The 24,668-nt window shown below is 33.8% G+C and overlaps 3 protein-coding genes across 5 annotated transcripts; 2 read left to right on the top strand and 1 right to left on the bottom strand.

The window, feature by feature from the left end:
* The first annotated feature begins 4,262 nt into the window (after positions 1–4,262).
* LOC105804480 (uncharacterized) lies at positions 4,263–6,488 on the top strand. 2 transcript variants are annotated; one of them, XM_012637116.2, is made up of 5 exons: positions 4,263–4,412; positions 4,871–5,087; positions 5,658–5,943; positions 6,040–6,117; positions 6,220–6,488. In XM_012637116.2, exons 2-5 carry the CDS (start codon positions 4,873–4,875, stop codon positions 6,268–6,270), a joined length of 630 nt encoding a protein of 209 aa, XP_012492570.1. In that variant the 5' UTR covers positions 4,263–4,412; positions 4,871–4,872; the 3' UTR covers positions 6,271–6,488. The 2 variants fall into 2 exon arrangements, with proteins under 2 accessions (XP_012492570.1, XP_012492571.1); XM_012637117.2 differs by having other exon boundaries at positions 4,401–4,545.
* A 1,205-nt stretch (positions 6,489–7,693) lies between these two features.
* On the bottom strand, positions 7,694–13,114 carry LOC105804479 (uncharacterized). 2 transcript variants are annotated; one of them, XR_008191146.1, is made up of 13 exons: positions 12,619–13,114; positions 12,386–12,448; positions 12,193–12,279; positions 11,162–11,260; positions 10,657–10,752; positions 10,502–10,567; positions 10,314–10,404; positions 9,987–10,054; positions 9,829–9,894; positions 8,897–8,943; positions 8,658–8,722; positions 8,178–8,261; positions 7,694–8,018 (listed from the first exon to the last, which is right to left on the bottom strand). XR_008191146.1 is itself a non-coding variant. In XM_012637115.2 (13 exons), the coding sequence occupies exons 1-12, from the start codon at positions 12,787–12,789 to the stop codon at positions 8,204–8,206; spliced, it is 981 nt and encodes a 326-aa protein (XP_012492569.1). In that variant the 5' UTR covers positions 12,790–13,111; the 3' UTR covers positions 7,694–8,018; positions 8,178–8,203. The 2 variants fall into 2 exon arrangements, 1 of the variants encoding a protein (XP_012492569.1); XM_012637115.2 differs by having other exon boundaries at positions 8,897–8,947; positions 12,619–13,111.
* Positions 13,115–14,703: 1,589 nt separating this feature from the next.
* LOC105801201 (disease resistance protein At4g27190-like) lies at positions 14,704–16,760 on the top strand. Its single transcript, XM_012632533.1, has 4 exons — positions 14,704–15,343; positions 15,423–15,967; positions 16,343–16,490; positions 16,576–16,760. The coding sequence occupies exons 1-4, from the start codon at positions 14,704–14,706 to the stop codon at positions 16,758–16,760; spliced, it is 1,518 nt and encodes a 505-aa protein (XP_012487987.1).
* Positions 16,761–24,668: the final 7,908 nt, after the last annotated feature.

Genomic DNA, 24,668 nt, shown 5'->3' with positions numbered 1-24,668 from the left:
AACTCAGTTTAAATAATAATAAAAATATTTTTAGACTAAAATTTAATTATAAAAATGTATAAAATAGCAACTAAAAACATAATTTTAATATTTTATTAATTTTTAAATAGTAAAATAGCCTTTTTGGGCGACTTGACCCGGCTTGAAAATAAGCTTAGTCTTGAAAAATATTTTGGAACCAGGCCTCAGTCTGGCCCATGAACACCTCTAGTTTAGTGGTAAATTTAAAGTTTTTTCAATGTAATTAGCATGTGCTCAAATTCCACCATATACATATTTTTATTGTTTTTTTTTAAATTGAAAGACTAAAGCACCATTAAATAATATAACTTATTTTAAATACGGAATGTTATTTTTGTAATTTCACTAACCAACTTGGGCCTAGGTGACTCGTGACACCAGCTCAACCAATAACTTTATTAATAGTTTAGATGCTTGAATGTGTAATAACCTTGTATGCATTTAAAAATGGGTAAGGTACACAAATGATCACTAAAGTATTGCTTGCATTCTATTTGGTCACTAAAATATATGAAATCAAATATTTTCGTCACTAAATGTTAATAACCATTTGAAATTTGAAGGAAGTGTTGATGTGGGATTTTTTGTTGGTCTAATAAAAAATTTAGCCTTCTAATGTTTACACATTCTATCAATTTAATCCTAAATATAAAAGTTTAACAAACTTAGTGCTCAATGTTTACAAAATTTGTCATTTTATCAATTTAATCCTAAATATAAAAAGTTCAACAAATTTAGAGCTCATTTTACAATATTTGTCATTTTAGTTCAAATTCTAAAAAAAAAGCAATAAACTTAACTCTCAACATTTACAAAATGGTAAATTTTATATATATTTTTAAATAACCCAACACCCAAACCTAGATAAACTGAAAATAATAAAATAATTATCATCACCACTAGCTAATATCTTAACTCTAAAATAGGGGTTCAACTTTGGGTTAACCCCAAAACAAGATGGGACCTTGAAAGTAGAGGTATTCATGGATTAGGCTTAGGCTCGATTCCAAAAAAAATTCCAGGCCAAACCTATTTTTGAGTTGGTTCGACCTGTCCAAAAATCTCGTTTTAGTATTCAAAATTTAATAAAATATTAAAATATGATTTTAGTTTATATTTTATATTTAAATTTATTTTTTTAAAAGTTACTATTTAAATTGAATTTGAACTAGGTTGAACCAACCTAAGGTGTGGAAATCTTTGTTCAAGCCTAGCACAAGTTGGGTTGGTCCTACCAGACTAGACGAGCTACCCGACCCTTGGACAAGTCTATCTGAAAGTAAGTATGGATGCCATTGATTCCCCCACCCTTTGGCTAAACACACGAATTTGAACAACTGTATACACAATTAGCAGTAGTACTAAAAAATCATTAATACCCTATTTTCACGCACCAAATGGCAAAAATGAACTTTTTTTTGAAACTCTTTTTTAAGCACAAGAAACTAAAATAAGAACCATAAATAAACCGTGAGTAAGGTACGGGAATGAAATTTGGTGTGAACCCATATTTGTAAAACAAGGTTCACAGTTTCTCAAAAAAACATAATACTATATTTCTAAAATTTCTTGTGAAGATTCAAGCAATGAGACAAATACTGAAATTGACCATATTTTAGTGGCAAACAATAATTTTAACCTAATGTAGGGAAAAAATGGGAGAATAATTTTTAATTTACATTAAAAGTCTTGAAAAAATAAATTGATAAGATTGATTGTTTTAAATTTTACTCAACAATTTCATTAATTCTTGTATTGTTATGGCTGAGTGTGTTTTTAGACGGTTGTGGTTGTGATGTAGCCAACGACTCTATGGATATTTTTAACGGTAATAATTTCTTATTGTTATTATACTAGATTTGGAGGTTGTTTTTTAATTTACAAAATTTTTAAAATTAAACTTTGTAATTTTGTAAATGTTGAGGACTAAATTTATTGAATTTTATAATTTAAACTAAAATGATAAATTTTGTAAACATTAAAGCTAAATTTGTTGAACTTTTTATATTTAAGATTAAATTGATAAATTATGTAAACATTAGAGAACTAAATTTGTTATTAGACTAATAAAAAACCCACATCAACAGTTCCATCAAATTTCAAATGACTTTTAACTTTTGATGATGAAAATATTTGATTTTGTATAGTTTAGTAATCAAAATAGAAAAAAATGTTCAATGGACACCAGGATGCAAGTAGTACTTTATTGAATATTTTTGCACTTTACCCTTTAAAATTTGAGGATGTAAAACTATTTTATTGGTGACTAATGACTATGAACGTTAATATAATCTTAATATAAGTTATTCCTTAAATATTTGATAAAATAAGCATGGTCAACTCCATTAATTGGGTTGATATCTGTTTAGTTTGTTAGAGTTTTTTTACATTTTTGAACCATCCATCATAATTCAGTTTGGGTGGGTTTGGTTCTCGATTTTTCCATATTAATATTTTATTTTGATATTTTAGACTTATTTTGATAAAGTGAATATGGAATATTATTTGAAAAAATTTTAAGATTTTTTTATAAATATTTCTAAAAACAATAATTTTTCAAAACTTTTAAATTGTTTTAAATATAAAATATTTATTTTTATATCATAAAAATAAATTAATTATATATTAAATAAAAATAGGATTGAATTTAATTTGAATAACCGTAATTTTTAATTTGTATTTCATTCAAATACCTACAACTAACTCAATTTTTTTCATTGGCTTAAAATTGACTCAAATAAATCCTCGCATCGCGCTTACAAAATTTTATCTAAATAAACTAATTTTATTTCATTAATTCTAATAATTAAATATTTCAAGCAAACTAAACTACCTTTTTAATTTGTCCAAAGAAAACTACCATTTTAATTAGATAATATATTATGTATACTATTTACGACACGTATAAGATTAGGAGATTGATAAGTGTTGTATAAAAGTATAAAAAATATTAAAAATAAAAAAATCACCAAATTCTTGTTCCTAATTAAAAGTAGAACATTTTGTGGATAAATTACAATAACTTTGATAAAATTGAATTGATTGTAGCTTCATTCACACTTCAACCTAAAAATCATTGAATTACCCCCACAATCTTTAGGGGAGATTTTAAAGCAAAATTAGAAGGCAAAGCGTGCTGTTTCCAAGAATCAAAATGAAAAAATTATAGATAAATTACATAACTGATCACTTGACTTTTATAAATTTTCATTTTAATCACTTTCGTTGTTCCTAAATACAATGGATTTATTTATATATTCATATACAAAACACTAACATAAGAATATTAATCTTTAAAACGATATAAAATGTATTAACTTCAAACACATATTTTAAAGGAACTCGCAGTACCCCAGGGAGTCAACATAATCCGCCTTTACTTGACTTATGATGCCCATTTCCTAATCTCAAAGCAATGCAGACCTAACTCCATGGCTTTAAAGTCAAATTCCATTTTCACACATTCAACTTTATACCCTCAGAAGCTGGAGGACTGTGAGTTTGATGAGTTGGGGGATTTTACATTTTTTAAAATTCATATTGTTGGTGTGGCAGGTAAATTGGATGCTCCTTTTCAGGTTTTGAAATGTCAAACCTAGCTTTTAATCATGGGGTTGCTTAAAATCCTAGGTCTGGTCAAGGTTAAGTTCATTACTTGGACACTATATTGAATCACCAATCAGATCATTTTAATTCTAATTAATTTGTTGCTAACTTAGATGCACTGTTGTGACCAATTAAATGTTTCTTATTCAACCATTTAAAATGTTTCAAAATTTCATAATTATTACAAATTTCAGAAGAATTTCTTATAAGTAAAATTATAGTTACAAGAAAGCTCAAAGATAAAAAAAATAACTAAAATTTAGGGAATAATCAAAATTCTTGTTTTAACTGGTTTTTCAATTCTTAAACTCAAAGGTATTTATATAAATTTTAAAATATTTTGTTTAACATAGGAGAAAGATTTTAATTGCTTTTTTCTATTTATTTTTATTAATTAGGTTTTGGGAGAATTATGAGCCCATATTTGTAAGCCCAACTGAAATACTTGAAAAGGGAAATGAAGGCCTTTCTAGAAATTTATAAAAGAAGAAATAGCCCAAGCTCCATTAAAATGGAACTAATGCCACTTTTTACCTCCCCTACTTGGTTTGGTTAACTAACCCACTCAATGATCCATATATACAACGCCACCATATCTTCTCTTCTACCCTGTTTTTGCTTCTTCTCCTTTCCCAGAATCTATTACAGGAACCAAAAGAAGACATCAGAGAAAGGTTAAAGAGAAACAGAAACAGAGAATTTGCACTAATAATTTGGGCGAACAATACAATACAAAACAAAAACCTCTTTTTTGTTCTTCTCTGGGATGATACCATTTCTTCACTGTAAGAAATCTCCTTCTTTTGCTTTATCTTGTTTCTTTTTTTGTTCTTACTTGGTAATTGGTTTCTTTTTTTTGTTGGGAGTTTCTGGGTTTTTTTTAGGAAAGATTATAGCGTATCTGTTTAGCTTTTCAAGGTCAGGCAACCAATTTCTCTCGAACTTCATTTTTTCCCTTTAATATGGTATTTCTTTTCCTGCTCTAACAAACAGAAGACACCCAGACTTTATTTTCATCATCTCTTTGATTTTCACAGCATAAACCACCCAAATTGGTTTTCCGGGGGATTTCTTTTTTGAAAAATCAGTTTTTATCATTCTTATTTTCTTCAACCGAAATTGGATTTTGGGTCTTTCTTTTAAAAAAAAGAAAAACTTTATTGCTCTTCAGCTTTGATTTTATTGGATGTAAGAAAATTGAAACTTTTTTTTTTTTAATTTGTTCTTATTGGTTTAATGACAGAGATGGAGAAAGAAGAGAGGAGCCAAAGAACATGCAAAACAATAGAGCCGGAGTTGTTTTTACAGTGGGGGAATAGAAAGAGGCTAAGATGTGTGAGAGTTAAAGACCCTCAAAAAATCTCTCATAAATCCAATGCTATAATTCGTAGAAGAATCACTTCTCGGCTTTTAGATAAAGAATCCTCTCCTTTTTCTCAATTCAATCCTCGTCTCACTAGGTATGAACATCAATTCTTCTTTGAATTTTAAAAAAAAAATCATGTTTTATTTTTCTTGGCTCCTTTTGTTCGTTTGGAAAAAAATATGAGATTTTCTTTGTTTTCAAGCTTTTTCTCTTCTATTTGGGGCTTTTTTTTTTTTTAATTTTACCCATTTTCTTTGATTTCTGAGAAGCTCTTAGGTTGGGAGGGAGGGAGGGGAAAGAGATTGAATTTTGGTTTTTACCCCCTTCCGCAAAATTAGCTGGGCCTGGCTATGGATTCTTTTTCCGGGTAAAAGAGAAAAGGCATATTTATTTATTCTTTCTCAGAAGCCATCTACCAGTGATTAAAGATTTTCCGAGAAAATGACTCAATAAGGTTGTGGACCTCGTTGTCCCCTGTTTGGTTGATCGGATAGGGGAAGTTCCTACTTGTCTGCTTTATACCATTTTAGTTCTCTGACTGCAATTTTTGGTCTCTTAGCAACCAAACATGGTGTTAAGAAATTTCCCGTGTAAAACTTTTATAATTGAAATAAGCAAACTGGTATAATGGTGAAATTTACTCTTTTTGTGTGTTTGATTGTAGGAATTCAGAAGCATCTATACTGCGATCGGATCACCGGAAAGCGGCTTCACCAGAGAAGGAAGACAGGTACTACACAACAAGAGGGTCAGCAGTGGGATTGGTGGATGAGAATGGGAAGATTGCAGTGGATAGCAATAATGGAGAGGATAACAAAGGGGTAGTGTGGCCAAAGCTGTATATCACATTGTCAAGCAAAGAAAAAGAGGAGGATTTTATGGCAATGAAAGGGTGTAAACCCCCTCAGAGGCCTAAAAAGAGAGCCAAGATTATCCAAAGGAGCTTACTTGTAAGTAAACATTGTTGTATATGAAGCATATATGTAGGCTCCATATATATAATTTTTGGTGTAAATTTGACATGTATTGGTTGGTTGTGGTGGCAGCTGGTGAGCCCTGGGGCATGGTTGACTGATATGTGCCAAGAAAGATATGAAGTTAGGGAAAAGAAGAGTTCTAAGAAGGTAACATATGATTTGGTTTCCCTTATTTTACATTTCCTACAATGCAATAATTTTTTATGTTATTATTCATGTTTCTGATGTGGGGTTTTGGCAATGATCCAGAGACCAAGAGGATTGAAGGCCATGGGAAATATGGAAAGTGATTCTGATTGAAGATACATCAATGGCAGCAGCAGGGCCTTTTTCTTTTCTGATATTTTTTGGGGTAATATTTTTGGAGTTGATGATAATGGGTTGGAGAAAAATATAGAGAAGTTAAAACATGGGTCTACTTGCTGGGGTTTGTTAGGTGTATAGATGTTTGATATTTTTCATATATATAAAAATGAGAATAATTATTGTTTTTGGATAAATATTAGTAATTTTGGCAACTATGATCCCATGAGATTACGTTTTTTCCTTCATATTAAGCATTTTGATGGCTGGAATCACCCATATGACAGAAGAAGGTAGCATTTGTCAGGACTGGTCTGAATGGATTACAAAATCTCAAAAGTACATACTTCCCCATGTCCATCTTCTTGTACCTCAATGTAGCATTTGCATAGAAATTTCTGCAATCTATCAAGAATAGTAAAGCAATTCAAGTTTTTGTTTGTTTCGATGGTATAGATTTTTGTTTAAGAAAGTTTTTTTTTATTCTTCAATTTTTAATTTCTGAATATTGGAAAATGTTTAAAAAGAATATTTTATCTACAGTAGTGGAGTTTTTAAGAGTGGTAAAACATTTAACAAATCTATTTGTGGAATTAAAAATTTAATTCACTATAACTGTTGAAGTATTTATATTTTCGGTTATTTTTAAACAACTGTTAAAATAAATCTGTTAGGCTACTTTGACCAATGAAAAATTGTAATGTGGCTTATTTTGGGCAATGAATAAATTGTCAGGTGACAATTAAATTTATTTAAAATAAAAAATTATGATATTAAATACTAAATATTTAAATATTAAAAAAATTATTGACTTTAATTGGCCAATGATGAACCGTTGGCCAACGCTAACTTGTCATGTGGCACTATTAGAATATGCCATGTCTTTTTATTTATTTTTAATATTATATATTATATTGATTAAAAATATAAAAAAATTATATATTACATACTGTATTTTAGAGTGACATTGAAAGTAATTTACCCTAAATTTAAGGGCTTATTTAGATTTAATAAAGGAATAAAGGCTTATTTAAAAAAAAAAGGTGATAGTTTAAGGACATATTTCTTTACCGATCCAAGTTTTAAGGACTTAATTAGATGTAACAAAAATATAAGGACTTCAATAAAATAACAATGTTCAAGGACTTATCTACTATATTAGCCTAAACCCCCCTTCTTTTTAACTTTTTTAAGATTATGTATTTTTTTTTAAGTAAATTTCAAAATTTACAACCAACCAAACACCAAGTATATCCGTATGGTCTGGAAACAACCAAGAGGTTCAAACTTTTGCAGAAGAAAAAGTAAAACTAGGCTGCATCAGGATTTCAGATTAGATTACTTCAAGAATTTTTCCCAAAAGTGTTGGTGAATAAGATATTTTGCCAGTCACCTTCATATTTCTCTGACAGCCAAACCATTGTATCATGTTTTCAAGTTATATTCCACCTCCAATAGTTCATGTTTTTATCCAACTCCACTTTGTTAGTGGAAAGAAGAAAATATTATACCCTGGCAAAGTATATAATCACAATCCAGTTTCACGTCCCTTAGTTTCAACTTTCAAATGGCATCATAGACTGTAATAGTAATAACTTGAAATGAAAGTTTCCGAGGTATAAGATGCAGAAAGCTGAATTATCCCAGCTGCTTGTCTTCTGTAATTGTATTTTTATTGGATGAATTCTGGAAATATATGTTGGTCCATATTCTGGAGAAGTTTGAAGAAACTGTAACACAATATCCTGCAAAACGAAGTCAATAAGCATGAGGAGGATCTTCACTATCAGATACCATTTCCAGTATACAGTTTATAATATATGGTAATTTATAATGCTGAAGCTGAGCAATGACAATCATAAGTCTAGATGAAACAGAGATTTAAGAAATTAGATAACTCTCACCACTTGGGTCACTTTTAGCAGTGTGATCAGTTGACTTGAGATCGAGCAGCTTGGAGCATATCAACTATGAGGGTTTTGACATCCCTAATACCATACATAGAAAAAAAAAACTGAGTGATCAACAATAAAACATGCATGTAACACAGTCACACCCACAACTTGTTCATGCAAGCTATTGTTCTTTACTTGAAGTCTTAGCCAGTCGACAAAGAACCCAGATTCAAATACAATATCGGTATTCTAATTTAAAAAGCTTGGCTAAAGGACAACAATATGCCATTCCCTCCCCATTTGTTTCAGTGGCTTTCGCCAGGATGGTACAAATTTAGTTCTCATTGAGAAAGAAGATTAAGATGATAATCCCAGAGCAAATGCCTTGAACAAAATGAAAAAACAATATCTACTAAACAACAGATGACAAGTAAGATATCAAGGAAAGTTTCTTCAGACCAAAAAGTATTTAATATAAAGATATCTCACTTTCTATCTTCTGCACGTCTAGGAAAAGGAACTCGAAGCTTGAAAGTATTCCCTTGATAACCAGCCTGCAGGGAAAAAGATTCATAGAGCAAGAATTTGAATACAGTAAGAACTGATTCACAAGTCACAAGGCATAGTGATTGGAAATCTCTATCAGTTAACTTCAAAGTAATGGAGAACGTTACTTTCTGTTAGCCAATAACATAGATTTAATATGAAGGGTTAAAAGTTATTAAAACCTTGACATTGAATCCAAGACTATCCAAATCCAGCATGTAAGCATTGTCTACCTGGAGAAAGACACAGATCAGGCAGGAAAAGGAATAGCCCAATAACCAGATATGTTAAATTCCCTATCAATAAAAGGTCTTCAATGAGAAATTTTCAAAGAAGAGTACATCATCACATTGAATAATTGTTAGAGATGATTGGGAAGAAATGGATCAGCAATTCAATTCAGATTTGATTCAGATAATAATTAGGTCTATTTGGTTTGGTCTTTGGTTAAGTTAAAAAGTAATATTCAAATCGAACATAAATCTATGTTTTCATATTTTATAATATAAAATAAATATATATTTTTAAAATTAGGAACAACGCTTACAAATTCTATAGAACCAAGTACATATTTTAAAGTTTCAAAATTTTTAAAAATGATGAACGGATCCAAACTGGTGGAATTCAGTTTGTGTTGGTTCAATTACAGGGACTTCATTTTGGACTTCAGAAAACCAAAATATACATTGACCTCATTTTCTTTCCTTCCAAAACCAAACCAACTGTCATTGGCCTCCAAAAGAATTACGAGGCACCATATCATTTTTTCAACCACAACTAAATTGAACCATCTGAAAATATGAACTTAGATGAAATCTGAGTCGTAACATTGGATCTTCTAGGATGAAGAATCATTTTCTGTCTTTTCAAGATTATTAGAATCCTACTGCACTTGGGTTGAAGAAATATTCAGCATCTTTAGCCAAATTATTCAGAATAAGTTATTAATTTCTCTTACTCTGATTTTAGGAGGCCTAGGATTAGCTATTGAGGCATGTCCGATGATTTTCCAACTTAACCAGCAAGAGCTAGCTGACTTGCCTCTTCAATACAATACGGATAAAATGTTCCACTTAATATAAGATACTGTCCAAAACGTAATATTCTTAATTACCGGGATTGACGTTGCGAATTGTACAATGACTTTTGTGTCTTCAGCATGATCCCTATTCATGTGAGACTGAAACAAAATGCTGGATTAATAAGACAAAAATGGATGTTTTCATGAATAAATGAAATGTTGTACAAGAGAAAATGAACAGCAAAAAATACCGCAACAGGCTTAGAGAACTGAGCTATTGGATCAACTTTCGAGTCCTGGTACTCCTCTCTGCTGAACTCTAAGCATATAAAAAAATTACAAAATGACATTAAGGAAAAATAAAATATAAAAAATGATTGTTAGGACAAAGGAATAACAAAACCACAAACAAGTCAATAACAGTTGCTGAAAACAATAAATGAAACGGGTAAAAGGCAGCAGAAAAAGAACCAGTAGAGCCTTGTCTTAAATGGCAGGCAGCATTAATATTCTTCAAAATTATCATTACAATAGAAGGAATGTAAGATGTAATACAGAAAAGTAATCAGAGCACAAACCTCCTGATCCCAACAAAGCTGTCGCAACACCTGATACATATCTCACAACCTTTGGTTCAATGCGCATAAATTGGAAGTCAGCGAAGTCCACCTTCAGAATAGGAACATATGCTGAGTTCTCTATCTAAGCAGATTAGTGACAACATTAATCTAAAGGGTCATAGCATGCAGGGGGAAGAGAAACATACCCAGAATGCATTTGGGTGTTTAGCCAAATAAGCAGTTCGAATGGCTGCTTGATCTTTTTCGGATACCTGTATAATTGATCAATACATCATCTCAAATACTTCAGAACACCAAACAATTAGGATGCCCAGCAGGAGACTGGAAATTACAAACTTACAGCAATAGCATCACCATGCAGAGTGATTACTAAATCAGTCCTGTCTTCAGGATCTCTAGCGACAAGCAACGAGCATTTGAAATTAGCCAACAAGTCCTGCGAAGTAATTTTTGTAAGAATTATTAGGTGAAAGGGACAAAACTTGTCTACCAGTTCACAAGGACAATAGGATTAACAGGGGAGAAGTTTCCAAATGGTAGAATGAAAGCAGGTTGGTGACTAGGACATAAGCAACTAATGCTAATAACAAGAGAAAAGAGCTTTCCTGGTTCTCAGCAATGGCTTTGTTCAAAATTGGCAACATGACAATACCAAATTATAATCCTAACAGTTAACATGATTCAATAAATGCTTCCATCACTATGCATGATACTAATCCGAACATTACCCAATATCCTTTTGATGTTTCAATTCCCCTTCTCTTAATTCTTCTGAGCTAGGGCATTTAGTGAATAGATTACATATCGAGCACTCACTAAGTAAAATTCAAAATCTAAGAGAGAACCTTTGTATGAACTGCCAGGCTGCTAACTGCTAATATCGGAGATCCATTGGCATCACACGCAAAGTCAACCATCGACGCTGATGGATAGCCCTCATGCTTCTGCAAGCAGAAAAGAAGTAAAAATGTGTAGGATAACAAGAAAAATGTCCAATGAATAGGGCAAGAAGAAAATTTCCTAACGAGCAGGCCAACAAATAGAAAAAATGTCTTAAGTGATGAATGTCATAAACAATTATAAAAACCAAAAGAAGACCTGGAAAGCAAATAATAATCCTAATTCTTACTGAATAAGGAGCTCAAAAAAGAAAAAGAAAAAATCCTAATATGAGTTGTTAAGGCACATATAAATCATCAGTTTAATTCCATTCAAACAACTGCACGAGAAGTGCCAAAGGACCCAAGACTTTGCAAGATCTTGTTTCCATTACAGGTTCTATATAGAAAATAGTAATTGTATGAGCAACACCATGGCCTAAGATACCATAACTGCAACTAGGAAGGATCAAAAAGCAGAAACTTTGCAAGATTCAGTAACAGCTTGTGCAAGTTTAGGTTATAGGAGTCTTCTGCAGCTAGTTGATTAAGTTTTTATTCATTATGAATAAATCTAATGATTACAAGATTCATTTATCATGATTAGAATTGTCTGCTAGCTGATGAGATTATGATCTGCATAGCAAGAATCCTTCAAACTTCTTCATTCCAAATCATCACCATGGAAATGGTAAGCGAACCGAAGTAATTTTAAAAGTCCACAAAGGATTAAAAAGTACCTTTTCACTCCTAAAACTTCAGTAACAAATTTCAAGTAGCTCAGTTCTCTCAACAAGATATATAGATAAAAGTGAAAAGCAATAGCCATCCACAAACTTTCACCTTGTTCATTAAACCTAATCAAGAATCACTCTTGTAATTTAGACAACCTTCGTTATAAAGTCTAAACAAGTATCACAGGTGTCTTTATATCATTCTTCATGCTCAATTAACCCAAATTATAAATGATCAAATCAACTAGTAATATGATCACAAACCTGTGAAAAAGTTGAAAGCATACCGCGCGTGCTTTGATCAAGAACAGTACGGATTTCCTCCACCGGAGAAAGCCTAGCAGCCTTCTCCTGAAAATGGATCAACCACATTTCAGTAAGTTCCAATCCCAATTTGATTACAGTATATATAGACAAAACAAAGAGGGAAACATTACATATGTAAAATTAAACAAACCTGGTGAGCTTGAATTAACTGAAATATATTGGTTTCTTTATTAACATCCTCAGGAGAGACAGCCTAGTAAAACAAACAGAAAACCCATTAATTTTCCTAAACAAAAAAAGAATATTTTCCAATCAATTTACTCCCTTTCAGATAAAAATCAATAAAATAAAATAAAAAAAGAAAACCCAAATTTCCTTTTTTAAAGATATAGAAAGAAACAGAAAACTGAGTGTGTAAATTACCTGAGAAGAAGAAGGTTGAGTTGCAGAGGCCATGATAGAGAGAGGTCTGGGAGGAGGAATTGAAAAGAAACGAGAGTGGCAAAAATGAAACATGGGAGAAGATGGAGGGGTTTTATAGACATTTAAGCGTGAAACTAAGGAGAGAGTAAAAGTTGTTGGTAGAGTCCTCATCCTTTCCACCCAACCTGCTACACCTTCTAGATTGCTACAACCAAACTAAACTAATTATTTTATCTATTTTTTTTATGATTTTCTTTTTTGAGGTCAAACGCTATTTGAAAAAGATGTTGGGAATTTAAAATGAATTAGACAGGAGGGTTTTTTGGGGGGCCAAAAGAAATAGATACGAGGTTGAAGACGAAGGCCACTAAAAAACCATGAAAGGGGCTTACCAGTTACCAGCCTAAAGATATAATATCCGGTCTAAATTTCAGAGGACGAAATATATTTGAAACTTGGGAATTTGGGATTCAGTTACGGGGAAATGGCCGGGCGGGTTCGGATTTGGATCGGGCATATATACATAAGCATTCATTCATGTTACAATGAATAGTGCATCTTTCCTTTTTTTCCTTTTTTAAAGATAATTTATTTAATATTTAATACTTGAAAGAAGAAAAAATTTCGTTTTTATTTAATATTTAAAAGTTGAAATCCAACAAAAACGTGGAGGAAAAGAATTAATATTCAAAGCCTGGAAAATTTTTGTGAAAAATTTAAAATTACGTGAAAACAAAAGAAAATTAAATATTAGTTGTAAATAATTTAATATTTAAAAGTTAAAAAAGTGAAACAAAATATTAGTTTTAATTAAAATTTGAATAAAAATTAATATTTAAAAGTTGAAAGATGTTTAAAAAAAGTCCTCTTTTTTTTTCTAAAAGAAGTCCTTTTAGCATTTGATAAAATATATTTTAATGTAAAATGTGTATTAAAAATTATGTGAAAACAAAAGATTAAAAATTATTTTCAAATAGTTTAATATTTAAAAGTTGAAAAAGGTTAATCGAAATATTATATTAATTTTAATTAAAGTTGAATTAAAATATTTATTTAATATTTAATAGTTGGAAACAGAAAAAAAAAGAAATTGGTTTAGTTTCAACAACTTTTATTCAATATTTAAAAGTTGCAATCCAACAAAAAAGTGGTGAGAAAATTAATATTTAAAACTTGGAAAAAATTTTGTCATTTTTTTTAATGGAGAAGAAGAACTTGAAACACTTGAAATGGTAATTGAAGTGCCCATTTCTGCAGAAATTTCAAGAAATTTTGTTAGGTTCAACAGAAAAATGATGAGTCACCTCTCTTCTTTTGTAGACTTTTATAATTGAGTCATTTAGTAAATAAGGGACCAAGTGATACAAGCCCGTTTCGGATGTAATGACGAGTCGTAATGGATTCCCGATCGAAATTAGGTAGTGTCGACTTTAAACAATTTCAAGTCTTTGCGTTTTAAAGTTGTATGACTAAAGAAGCAAAGGTGTTTTAAGGTAGTGTCAAACTCCTCTTGGTTCGCAGGCAAGCTCACATCACCAAGAGATTACTTTGCACAATGATTTGCTTACTCAACTTAGAAAGTAAGGATTTGACATTTGTTTTGAACAAAAAGGGAGATGCATGAATCAAGAATCAAAGAATTGCATGTTAATGATAATTTAATAAGTTTTAATGCATTTTCTTAAAAAGTTATTTTTAGTGTTGATGTATATCCTAATGATTTTCAACTTTTTTTCTAGATATCAATTATTAATTATTAATGAAATAAAGCATGAAAAAAATAATGATATAAAAAAAATGGATATAATAGTATAAGGAGAAATTTATAAAAAGACATGCTTCATTGAAAAAGAAAAATATATGAGCATATAATGTTCATCTCATTCAATAGTTACATGAATCACGTATTATCATCATGCTTACATAACAATTGTATAAAACATAAGGCATGACAATAACATCCGGTCGTTGATAAAAGCAAGGTGAGTAAATGATGGATACCGATGTGAGTGTGATGTGAGGAGGGTGATTATAACATATTAGTATAAATCCTATTTTAATTTAAAGCAGGATGAAGAGAAATCAATGAAGAAGTGTTTCTCTGGGCTTTGTCCTGATTTCAAGTCCCGTTATCAACTCAGCAAGAAAGCGGAAAATGAGGCTGACACCATTGCTAAACTCGTGGACCAAAACAAGGGATTTACTAGAGTTTCACACCGCCCTACTCTTGAAGGGATAGGCATTATCAGACCTGTAACAGAGTACGAGGCCTTTGGATCAAGAAGCAGTGCTTTCAATGGGATTAAGGGGGCGTTAGAAGATGATAATGTCAATATAATAGGAGTGTACGGGATGAGAGGTGTGGGCAAAACCACACTTGTCAAAGAGATTGCTAGAGAAACCAAGGAGAATCAGCTGTTCGATGAAGTGGTGTTGGTTGTTGTAACACAAACTTCAAACACGGTAAATATTCAAAATGAGTTTTCCAGTAAGTTAGGCCTGAAATTAGACGAGCCTAGCCTTGATGTTCGGGCTGCCCGACTACATGTTCGACTAAAGAAACTCACCAAGGTTCTTATCATCTTGGATGATATTTGGGTGGAACAAGACTTGGGCGCACTTGGAATTCTTCCAACCGACGAACACAAGGGATTGAAGATGTTGATGACGTCTAGGAAGCTCGTTGTATTGAAGTTGATGGGTTCTCAGAAAAGCCTTCCAATTGGTATCCTGAAAGAAGATGAAGCATGGAAGCTATAACGTGACTGCTCCTATTGCTGAAAGAGCTGAGTTCCAATATACAGCAAAAAAGGTTACCCAAAAATGTGAAGGATTGTCGATCGCTATTGCAGCACTTGCAAAGGCTTTGAAATATAAGGAGAATCTGTATGAATGGGAGGATGCTCCGGAGCAGCTAAAGCCCTCTGAAATAAACTTCAGGGGTATCTCAGGTGCTGTGTATTCAGCTATTGAGATGAGCTACAAATACTTGGAAAGGGAAGAACTTAAATTCACTTTCTTGCTCTGCTGTATCATGGGTCATATTGCTGCCATTGAAGGCTTGCTGAAATGTTGCAGAGGTTTGGGTTTATTTCGTGGCCTTGACACAATAAAGAAGGTACTGAACAGAGTATTGGCAGTGGCTAGTGAGCTCAAAGACTCTTCTCTGTTACTTGCTGATTCTACCCCCGAATGCTTTGATATGGATGATGTTGTCTGCGATGTTGCCATTTCAATTGCTTCTAGGGACCATAATTGGCTTTCTTTAGGTAAGGAAAACGTATTTGAAGGGTGGTCAAATGAGGAAAGTATGAGAAACCACCGTCTTATTAGCGTACAAAAGACTATGGTTAGTGAGCTTCCAGATGAATTGGAATGTCCAAACCTTACTTTTTTCCCTATGGGTAGTGTCGATTATTCTTTAAAAGTTCCAAATAACCTTTTTTAAGGGGCATCGTTGCCTTCCTCCATTTCTTGCTTGAGTTTAGAAGATATAGACTTCTTAGGAGAGTTCGTAAACTTAGAAATCCTTGGCCTCCGTAATTCTGGTATTAGAGTGCTCCCAAAGGAAAGAGGATAGTAGAGCAGGCTAAAATTACTAGACTTGAGTGGTTGTAGAAAACTTGAAGTAATATCACCAAATGTGTTGTCAAGTTTATCAAGTTTAGAAGAACTATACCTATATGAGAACCCAGGAAGCAGTGCTAGTCTTGCTAAATTGTAGCATCTGTCTCGTCTCACCACCTTGGAAGTAAGAGTTCCTGATGTGCAAGCTATGCCACAAGATGACTTGTTTTTGGGCAACACGGAAAGATACAAGATTTCTGTCGAACACTACAGTTATCCATGTCCTAAATGGATGGAAACATCAAGTACGTTGCAGCTTTCGATGAAAAGTAGTGATTTGTATGCTGGGATTAAATTGTGGTTGAAAAAAACTCAAAAATCTATTTATAGATGGAACAGAAGATGTTAGAGAAATGCTTGACGACCCAACTACTGAAGGTTTTCCACATTTAAAGCATCTTAAGCTCTATAATGTCTCAGATATTAAAGTTGTGATTAACTCCAGGATGTTGGTTTCTTGTTTGGAGTCGTTGTCTCTGTATTATTTGTTGAATATTGGCAATATCCCACATTAGGAAAAGATAGAAAGGGAGGGGGTTTGGTTTGTTATATATAGAACCCCTCCCCCTTAGGTTTCATAATCCCCAAAATCTCATTTTGAAAATCCAAGTAGCTAATTGTAACTTGGTGTTGATCTTCTCTTTTGTAATATTTCTAGCGGAAATATTAATTTGGTAGTGTCCGAGGACGTAAGCTAAATTGGCCGAACCTCGTTAAAACTCTGGTGTTTTATTTCTCATTTGTTTGCTTATATTTAATAGCTTTATGTTGGTTATATTTATTTAGTTATTATTGCTATAAATAACTAAGTGAGTTCTGTCTAGTTGTTGGGTTTTAAGTGGGACCATTTGTGACCCCTCCAATTTAACTGGGAATTTTCTTAGTATAATTATTGGCATAATAATTATCTAAATATTTCTGATAATATTGTTATTAATATTATTGACGCTTCCGCAACAATTGGTATCCGAGCCAAGGTTTTGTAGTATGCTCTGTGTTTGCAGCTTAGTCTGATCTTACACATCAGAAACATTTCCTAAAGCTTGTGGGTATTCCGCATTTGGTGGCTATTAAATAGAAGCTATGGCAAAAATGACAGAAGAAAAACCATCCACATCAACAACTTCCACCTCGTACATTTTGTCGAGGGTTGGAACTGCAAATACGAGATTTGCAATGGAAATTTTTGATGGAACAGGTCATTTCGGCATGTGGCAAAGTGAACTTCTAGATGCCCTCTTTCAACAGGGTCTAGATATTGCCATTGAGGAAGAAAAACCAGAAGGGGTTGATGATAAAGAATGGAAGACCATCAACCGATTGGCATGTGGTACAATTCGATCATGTCTTTCCAGAGAGCAGAAGTATACATTCAGTAAAGAGACTTCTGCAAGTAAGTTGTGGAAAGCATTGGAGGAGAAATTCCTGAAGAAGAACAGTCAAAATAAGTTGCATATGAAGAAAAGACTGCTTGCTTCGCTTATGTTCTGGTACCACGATGAACGAGCACATTACCAATTTTGGTCACCGGTGGTCGATTTGTTGAATTTGGATGTGACTTTTGAAGACGAAGACTTGGCGTTAATGTTGTTGGGATCGCTTCCTGAGGAATTTGAGTACCTTGAAACTACTCTACTTCATGGAAAGTCGGAAGTAACTTTTAATGAAGTAATCACGATTGTATAGCTATAAACTACGCCGAAAGGATAAGTTGAAAGGTTCAGGTGAAGCAGCAGTGGAAGCATTGGTAACAAGAGGTCGTCAGCAAAGTCAGTCTAAGGGGAAGAGAAGAAAGTCCAAAGGTCGAGCTATTGCCAAAGATGAATGTTCATTTTGCAAAGAAAAAGGACATTGGAAGAAAGATTGTCCAAAATTGAAGAAAAAAGGGAAGACTCCGCAAGATGCAAATGTTGCAGAATGCAATAGTGAAGCAGAGTCAGACTTTTCTCTTAGTATGTCATCTTCAACATCACATGCAGATGAGTGGATCTTGGATTCTGGTTGTTCCTATCATATGTGTCCCATTTGGGAATGGTTCTTTGAATTTCAAAAACTAGATGGAGGGGTTGTTTACATGGGTAATGATAACACATGTAAAACAGCCGGGATAGGTTCAATTAAACTGAGGAATCATGATGGATCTACTAGAGTTTTGTGGGATGTACGATATGTCCTAAAGTTGAAGAAGAATCCCATCTCTTTGGGGTCGTTAGAATCTAAAGGCCTAGTTGTGACAATACGAGATGGAGTTCTTAAATCAACTTCAGGAGCATTGGTGATGGTGAAAGGCATAAGAAAAAACAATCTGTATTACTACCAAGGTAGTACAGTGGTGGGGACAACAGCAGCAGCAATTTCGAGTACTAAGAAGGACGCTGAGGCAACACAGCTGTGGCATATGCGTTTGGGCCATGCTGGTGAAAAATCCTTTCAAACTCTAGCCAAGCAAGGATTATTGAAAGGTACAAAGACTTGCAAACTTGAATTTTGCGAGCATTGTGTTCTGGGAAAACAACGAAGGGTGAAATTTGGCACTGGGATTCACAATACTAAAGGTATTCTGGATTATGTGCATTCTGATGTATGGGGACCGTCCAAGACTCCATCACTTGGAGGAAGATGTTATTTTGTCACATTTATTGATGATTTTTCCAGAAGAGTTTGGGTGTTTCCTATGAAGAACAAAGATGAGGTGCTTGAAGTTTTCCTTAAGTGGAAAACTAAAGTTGAAAATCAGACAGGAAGGAAGATTAAGGTTCTCCGATCAGACAACGGTGGAGAATATAAAAGCGATCCATTCTTGAAGATATGCCAAGATTGTGGCATAGTAAGGCACTTCACCGTAGGTGGAACACCGCAACAGAATGGGGAGGCAGAGCGTATGAATCGAACGCTTGTGGAGAAAGTTCGATGTATGTTATCTAATGCTGGATTAGATAGAAAGTTTTAGGCTGAGGCTGTGACGTATGCTCAACATCTCATCAATCATTTGCCATCATCTGCTACAAATGGCAAGACTCCTTTGGAGGAATGGTATGGAAAACCTGCTACTGATTATGACACCTTGCGTATTTTTGGTTCTATTGCATATTATCATGTGAAAGAATCAAAGTTAGATCCAAGAGCAAAGAAGGCTTTATTCATGGGCTTCAATGCTGGTGTTAAGGGATATCGTTTGTGGTGTCTAGAGGCAAAGAAAACGATAATCAGTAGGGATGTTACCTTTGATGAATCTGCCATGTTGAATAAGGTAAATCCGTATGAGTGAGTAGTACTGCAAATAGGTGGAGTGTACTCCACAGCAGGTGGAGTTTGAGCAGAGTGTGGTAATTCCAGTAGAGGGTACCACTAGTGATTCTTCATTGGCAGATGCAGAGTCAGATGGGGAAGAGGTTCCTACCCAAGAACCTCAACAGCAATCAAAGCCAATTGCAGTCAGAAGGCAGAGACAAGAAATTCAGAAACCTGCTCGTTTCACTGACATGGTAGCTTATGCACTTCCAGTTGTTGATAATATTCCATCCACTTACACCGAAGCCATTCAAAGTTCAGAGAATGATAGATGGTTAGGTGCAATGGAAGAGGAAATGCAATCTCTAGAGAAAAACAAGACGTGGAAGCTGGCACAACTACCAAAAGGGAAGAAGGCGATTGGTTGCAAATGGGTATTTGCAAAGAAAGAAAGATTTCCTGACAAAGAAGATGTTCGTTACAAGGCAAGGTTGGTGGCTAAAGGCTACGCTCAGAAGGAGGGAATTGACTATAATGAGGTGTTTTCTCCAGTTGTTAAACATTCCTCCATTAGAATTTTGTTGGCCTTTGTAGCGCAGTTGAATTTGGAGCTAGCTCAACTTGATGTGAAGACCGCGTTTTTACACGGTGATTTGAAGGAGGAAATCTATATGACTCAGCCAGATGGATACAGGGTTGCTGGTAAAGAAAATTGGGTTTGTAAACTTAGCAAATCGTTGTACGGATTGAAACAATCTCTGAGACAATGGTACAAACGATTTGACAGGTTCATGAAGGACCAAAAGTACAAAAGAAGCAAATACGATCATTGTGTGTATTTGCGCAAGCTTCAAGATAGTTCCTACATTTACTTACTCTTGTATGTTGATGATATGCTGATTGCAGCAAAGAGCCAAATGGAGATTGATAGACTGAAGGCTCAGTTGAGTAAAGAGTTTGAGATGAAGGATTTAGGGGAAGTCAAGAAGATTCTCGGCATAGAAATAACTCGGGATAGAAAGAGGGGCAAACTTTGGCTGTCACAAAAACAGTATTTGGAGAAGGTACTACAACGTTTCGGTATGTCCGAAGGTACAAAACCTGTAAGTACCCCACTTGCTCCTCATTTTAAACTGAGTAACCAGTTATCGCCAACGACTAAGGAAGAACGAGAGTACATGGCAAAAGTCCTATATGCAAATGCAGTTGGAAGCTTGATGTATGCAATGGTATGTACGAGACCAGATATTTCACAGGCTGTTAGTGTTGTTAGCAGGTACATGCATGATCCGGGCAGGGGTCATTGGCAAGCTGTGAAATGGATTCTGCAGTATCTCCAAAATACCATAAATGTCGGATTGACATTCGAGCGGGATGAATCACTTGGTCAATGCATAGTTGGATATTGTGATTCTAATTATGCAGGTGATTTGGATAAGCGACGGTCTACAACTGGCTATTTGTTTACTTTAGCAAAAGTGCCAGTTAGTTGGAAATCTACCTTACAGTCCACGGTGGCTTTGTCTACAACAGAGGTAGAGTATATGGCAATTACAGAGGCTGTGAAGGAAGCAATTTGGCTTCACGGATTGCTTAAAGACTTGGAAGTTGGTCAGAAACAACTTAATGTATATTCTGACAGTCAGAGTGCTATTCATTTAGCAAAGAATCAAGTCTTTCATGCACGAACGAAGCACATAGACGTTCGCTATCACTTTGTGTGGGAAATTCTCGAAGAAGAGGAGATACTTCTCCAAAAGATTCACTACGGAGAATCCTGCAGATATGCTGACTAAGGTGGTTACAAGGGCCAAGTTTGAACATTGTTTAGACTTGATCAATGTCCGACACATTTGATATGGCGTCGTTGGTGCAAATTTGAAGACACTATTGAAGTTTGTGTTATGAGAAGATGTTTGAAAATGTGGAATATCGCCAAGGTGGAGATTTGTTGAATATTGGCAATATCACACATTGGGAAAAGATAGAAAGGGAGGGGGTTTGGTTTGTTATATATAGAACCCCTCCCCCTTAGGTTTCATAATCCCCAAAATCTCATTTTGAAAATCCAAGTAGCTAATTGTAACTTGGTGTTGATCTTCTCTTTTGTAATATTTCTAGCGGAAATATTAATTTGGAAGTGTCCGAGGACGTAAGCTAAATTGGCCGAACCTCGTTAAAATTCTGGTGTTTTATTTCTCATTTGTTTGCTTATATTTAATAGCTTTATGTTGGTTATATTTATTTAGTTATTATTGCTATAAATAACTAAGTGAGTTCTGTCTAGTTGTTGGGTTTTAAGTGGGACCATTTGTGACCCTTCCAATTTAACTGAGAATTTTCTTAGTATAATTGTTGGCATAATAATTATCTAAATATTTCTGATAATATTGTTATTAATATTATCGACGCTTCCGCAACATTATTTGATGAATTTGGAGACAATATGTGAAGGTCAACTCAAAGCTGAATGTTTTGGCGGACTCAGATTCCTAACAGTCGGCGAGTGCAAGAGGTTGAAGAATTTGTTGTCCTTCTCCATAGCCAAAGGGCTTTACCAACTTGAAGAAAATTTTGTACTCTTAATGCAAGAACATGAGAGAGATAATAGTAGAAGAGGAAGAGATCAGTGTGAATGACATTTTGGAATTCACTCAATTGTGCTCCTTAACGTAGGATACTATCAGATTCAATGGTTTGTGGTCCTCAGAGAAAACGTTTCATTTTGCCACGTGGCTTTTTGATAAAAAGGTATTTATGTCCATCTTTTCTATAAAATTAAGCAATTAACAATTATATCTTTATCAATTTAGCTCTTACCCTTTTTTAGCTTAATTTAACTCTTAATCTTTTAGAAAAAATTAAATCACTTTTTTAAACGACAATACTAATCTGAAACATTAATTTTTTAACAATGTTGGTGTGGCAACCTATATGGCGATCCACGTGTACTTTTATACTCACATGGCACTATTTATCTTATATGATATGTCAACAAATAATTTTAAAATATATAAATTAAAAATATTTAAAATTAAAAATATAAAAGTTCATAAAATTCAAAAAATTGGCATGAAGTACATGTGGATTGTCATTCGATTTGTCATGTTTAAAAGTTTAATGTTTTAGTCAAGATTTTCATTAAAAGAACAACAATTTAACTTTTTAAAAGGTTAATGGTCAAATTCGATTTTTTAAAAGGTTAAGCGCCAAATTTAATATTATGTTTTTTTTCGCTTTCCTATTGCATAGAAGTTAGAACATAGAAGAGAATTTATATATAAAAGATGTACAAACACGATAAAATTAAAATAATTTTACATATTTTTCTAGAATTAATATTTAAAAGATTGGATCATATATATACTATAGCAATATGATATTATATATATATAAAGAAACAAATAATCATTTTCACATTACATCTTTCTGACACATGATTTGAAGTATTTATTTACAATTTGAGTGAATTACTCTTTTACTCTTTGCTCTTTTTTTTTTTGGAGAAAAGAAAAGATGAATTACATCAATTACATAAAAGTACCATTGACTTTATCTTTTTGTAACAAATCTAAGATTTCCTTAGGCGCTTCATCAAAGACCTGCAAGGTTGATTTCCAATTCAAGCTAAGTTTGGCAAGTCGATCAGCCACCAAGTTTTGTTCTCTCGGTATGTGAAGGATCCTCAATTGTCTTTCTGATTTCATGATACGTTGAGTCCTTCTGAGCACAGTAATCCTTGACTCCTCCATTCCCATATCAGTCAAGGCTTGGGCTACTTCAAGGCTATCCATCTGAGTTATGGTCCAACTGTAACCTTTATTAAGTAACAAAAGGATCCCATCTAGGGTACTCCAAAATTCAGCCTCAAACGGTGAACAGACACCTAAATAGCGACCGAATCCCATAATTCAATTTCAATCTCTGTCTCGTACCATGCCTCCTGTTGCAGCATGACCAGAATCTTTTGCCACTACGCCATCAGTGGACAAAAGCACCCATGTGCTTTTGGAAATATTAGCATGGTTCAAGAAGGAAACATTGCTCTTGTAACCACTAAAATATAATTCAAATTAACGAGCCCAACTAGTAGAGACTTTCACAACTTCAGTTGTCGACCAAGAGATGTTCTGAAAGATAAAAAGATTCTTATTCTTCCAGATACGCCAAGCAATAATCTAAAGAGGCACAACCAAGTAACTCCACTATCCTACAATCTCACATGACAACAAAGATTAGAAGAAATCCAAGTCTAGAAGGAATCAGAAAAAACCTTTGCTTTAGTTGATTTGGAAGCACATGCGTCCACACATCCTTTGCTGCAGGACAATCACGAAGAACATGGGCCATATCCTCAAACTCATGTCTACATATAGCGTAAGAATTACTTTGACTGATCCCACTCCTCGTATGCTCCGAATTTGTAAGAAGTCTCTATTTAAATGCAAGCCAAAAAAAAAATCCCACTCTCTGTGGACCTTGATATTTCCAAATAGTCTTCTAATTCTTGTCCTAAGAACTCTAAGTGTCTTCTTTTAAAGTCCAGAAAGCACTATGAATCGAAAAAATGCCTGATGTCGATTGAGCCCATATCACCTTGTTTGATCCTGAGTCAGGATGAGGAGGAAGGATACTAATAATCCTATTAATCACATCTTCAAGTAACCATACATGAAACAAATCCAAATTCTAGCTTCCATCAGAGTTGATCAACTCCCTAATAAAACAATCCAAATCGAGGTTAGGAGAAGATGGAATTTTCGAAAGTAGAGGACCTATACCTGGGATCCAAGAGTCCTTCCAACAACGAACACTTGCCCCATCTCCAATGGCCCAAGCTAAGTTTTTATAGAGTAATGGCCGTAACTTAGCAAGAGACCGCCATAAATGCGAGCACTGACTCCTATTAATAGACTCTGGGATCTGCTCTTTCCATCCATACTTAGACCAAATGACGCGAACCCATAAGGCATTACTTTCTGAGACTAAACCGAATCCAATTTTCATGAGAAAATACATGTTTTGATCACTCAAGTGTCGAAAACCAAGCCCACCTCGAGACCGTGGTTGATATATAAAGTCTCAACCCACTAATGACATTTTTGGTTGACCATTGACACAACCCCAAATAAATTATCTGACCAATCTTTCAATATCAACACAAGCTCATTTAGGTATCAGCATCGACTGCA

Source organism: Gossypium raimondii, chromosome 11 (assembly GCF_025698545.1).
Source record: "Gossypium raimondii isolate GPD5lz chromosome 11, ASM2569854v1, whole genome shotgun sequence".
In the NCBI taxonomy this organism is placed as follows: domain Eukaryota; kingdom Viridiplantae; phylum Streptophyta; class Magnoliopsida; order Malvales; family Malvaceae; genus Gossypium; species Gossypium raimondii.
The sequence above is the reverse complement of the archived record's forward strand: the minus strand, read 5'-3'. Positions and strand labels throughout refer to the sequence as shown.